Here is a 1,934-nt window from a genome sequence, read left to right as displayed (position 1 = left end):
CTATTCAACAGGCCGACATCTCACCAGAACCCGCCCCCGCCGAGTTTCCATCCCCCCCCCCCTCAATCACCCCCGGTACCCTCCCAATCACACCATCCTATCAAACAGAAGGTCACCACCGTGTCCAAAATTTGCTACCCAACACCAGCTATCAACCAAGAATCTCACATATTACCACTCCCCACGACGACTCCCCTCTCTCCGCCTCCTCTTCTACCTGCAACTACACCACACTTGGACGCAGGGCCCTCTGCCTCATTCATTCACACACCTCCACATGTACCCCCACAGCAGACTTCCACACTTCAGCAAACTCCCCATCCTCCACCATTTCTGTCCGTCTATTTTCCCTCTACCCTTTCCTACCGGGCATGCTTCTAAGTTCCCAGGCCTACAGTGAAACCACCTCAGATACTGTTACCCTCACGCACACTCAATGAACATTCGTCAGCCCCCTTACGACACCGGCCACTCCGGACGCTCCTGACTTCATTGCCTCACATCCTCACTCATCAGTAATTCACCATGTCCCTACTCCTATCCCTCTTTCCCCTACATCCCACACTTCACCACCTTTAAAGGTATGCCCTGGTCTTCCCCCATCCACCCCTCGCTATACATAGATGCCACATCTCCGCTCAATACTATTTTCCGCTCGGCATCCCTGATGCTCGGCATCCCGATGGGTCTAGATGGTACTATCAAGTCCATAGAAACTGGACCCACTGGAAAGATGCTATCGAGACCGAAAGACAGAATCACATTCGTAAGGAACTGGCTACCACAATCTCTATCTCGGAAGCTCCCCACTCGGCTAAAGTTATTCACAGTGAATGTGTTTTTGCGATCAGACATGACGAACACGGCGGTCTGACTAGATATAAAGCTTGCATGGTGACTCGCGGCGACGAACAGGAGTATGGCGACAGCTATACGGATACATATACTCCGGCCGCCGCTGCTACTGCTATCCGTACTTTCGCAGCCATACGCGCATTCCATGACTATCAAATCTACCACTTCGATGTCACCTCTGCTTTCTAATATGATAAACTCGATGCTCCAGTCTGTATGTATCCACATAAGGTCTGTAGAACTCGATCACTATTATCCCAGTACCATACTACCACTTCACAGGGACCTTATGGACTCAAACAGACAGGAAGGATACGGAACCTCGATCTAAGAGACACCCCTCGATGTAGGAAGTAGTCGAAGATAACTGTATCTTAACGTACTCCCCTCGTACAAGGGTAAACGTTGTTCATTTATTGAACTATTCATATGACTATCATTTTGTCATGTGTTTTCCGTTAATCAGTTTTGATCTGATTAGATAAACCCGGTTCAAATTGTGGTCTCTAATAAAAACCAAATATCAAATAAACTCTAATCCTAAATAAACCCTATCAGAGACTTCCTGACTACATCGAGACTCTGACTTCGCTCAAAAAGTTGAGGATGAATGCATCTGGAATCCTAACACAAGTGCTCTTGCAGTCATAACCTACGTTGACGAAATTCTTCCAGCCGCCCCTCCGGACTCGCTTTATCCCCTTTGGCTATATACCCAGCTCTCCGATAGTTTCATACTCACCAACCTGGGGCTTGCTACCCACATCGTCGGTTTTCACGTCGTCCAACATCCCGACGGCTCTATATCTCTTTCTTAGGATTATTATTCAGTTCGTATGCTCGACACATTCCATGCACATGATCAACCGGATAAATCGACCCCTGGCACAGACGCTCACCCTGGATCATTCACTGGCCCACTACTTTCCGGCAAATACCGCCAACTGCTTGGTATCCTTGGATATACCGCGACCATGACCAGGGTGGACATAGCATGTACTTTTAACTAGTTAGCGACCAGACCCATTACGACGCCCTACATCGCATCTCGGCCTACCTTGCCGGTGCATCTACCTTTG

The 1,934-nt window shown here is 48.7% G+C and overlaps 1 protein-coding gene across 1 annotated transcript; it reads right to left on the bottom strand.

Annotated features, from left to right (window-relative positions):
- Positions 1-552: 552 nt before the first annotated feature.
- SARC_15060 (hypothetical protein) lies at positions 553-1,067 on the bottom strand (the record flags this gene model as incomplete). Its single annotated transcript, XM_014290810.1, has 1 exon — positions 553-1,067. A coding segment is annotated over one exon (515 nt), but the record flags the coding sequence as incomplete, so codon positions are not given.
- Between the last annotated feature and the right edge of the window lie 867 nt (positions 1,068-1,934).

The sequence above is a fragment of the Sphaeroforma arctica genome, assembly GCF_001186125.1.
Source record: "Sphaeroforma arctica JP610 unplaced genomic scaffold supercont1.5547, whole genome shotgun sequence".
Taxonomy (NCBI): Eukaryota; class Ichthyosporea; order Ichthyophonida; genus Sphaeroforma; species Sphaeroforma arctica.
The sequence above is the reverse complement of the archived record's forward strand: the minus strand, read 5'-3'. Positions and strand labels throughout refer to the sequence as shown.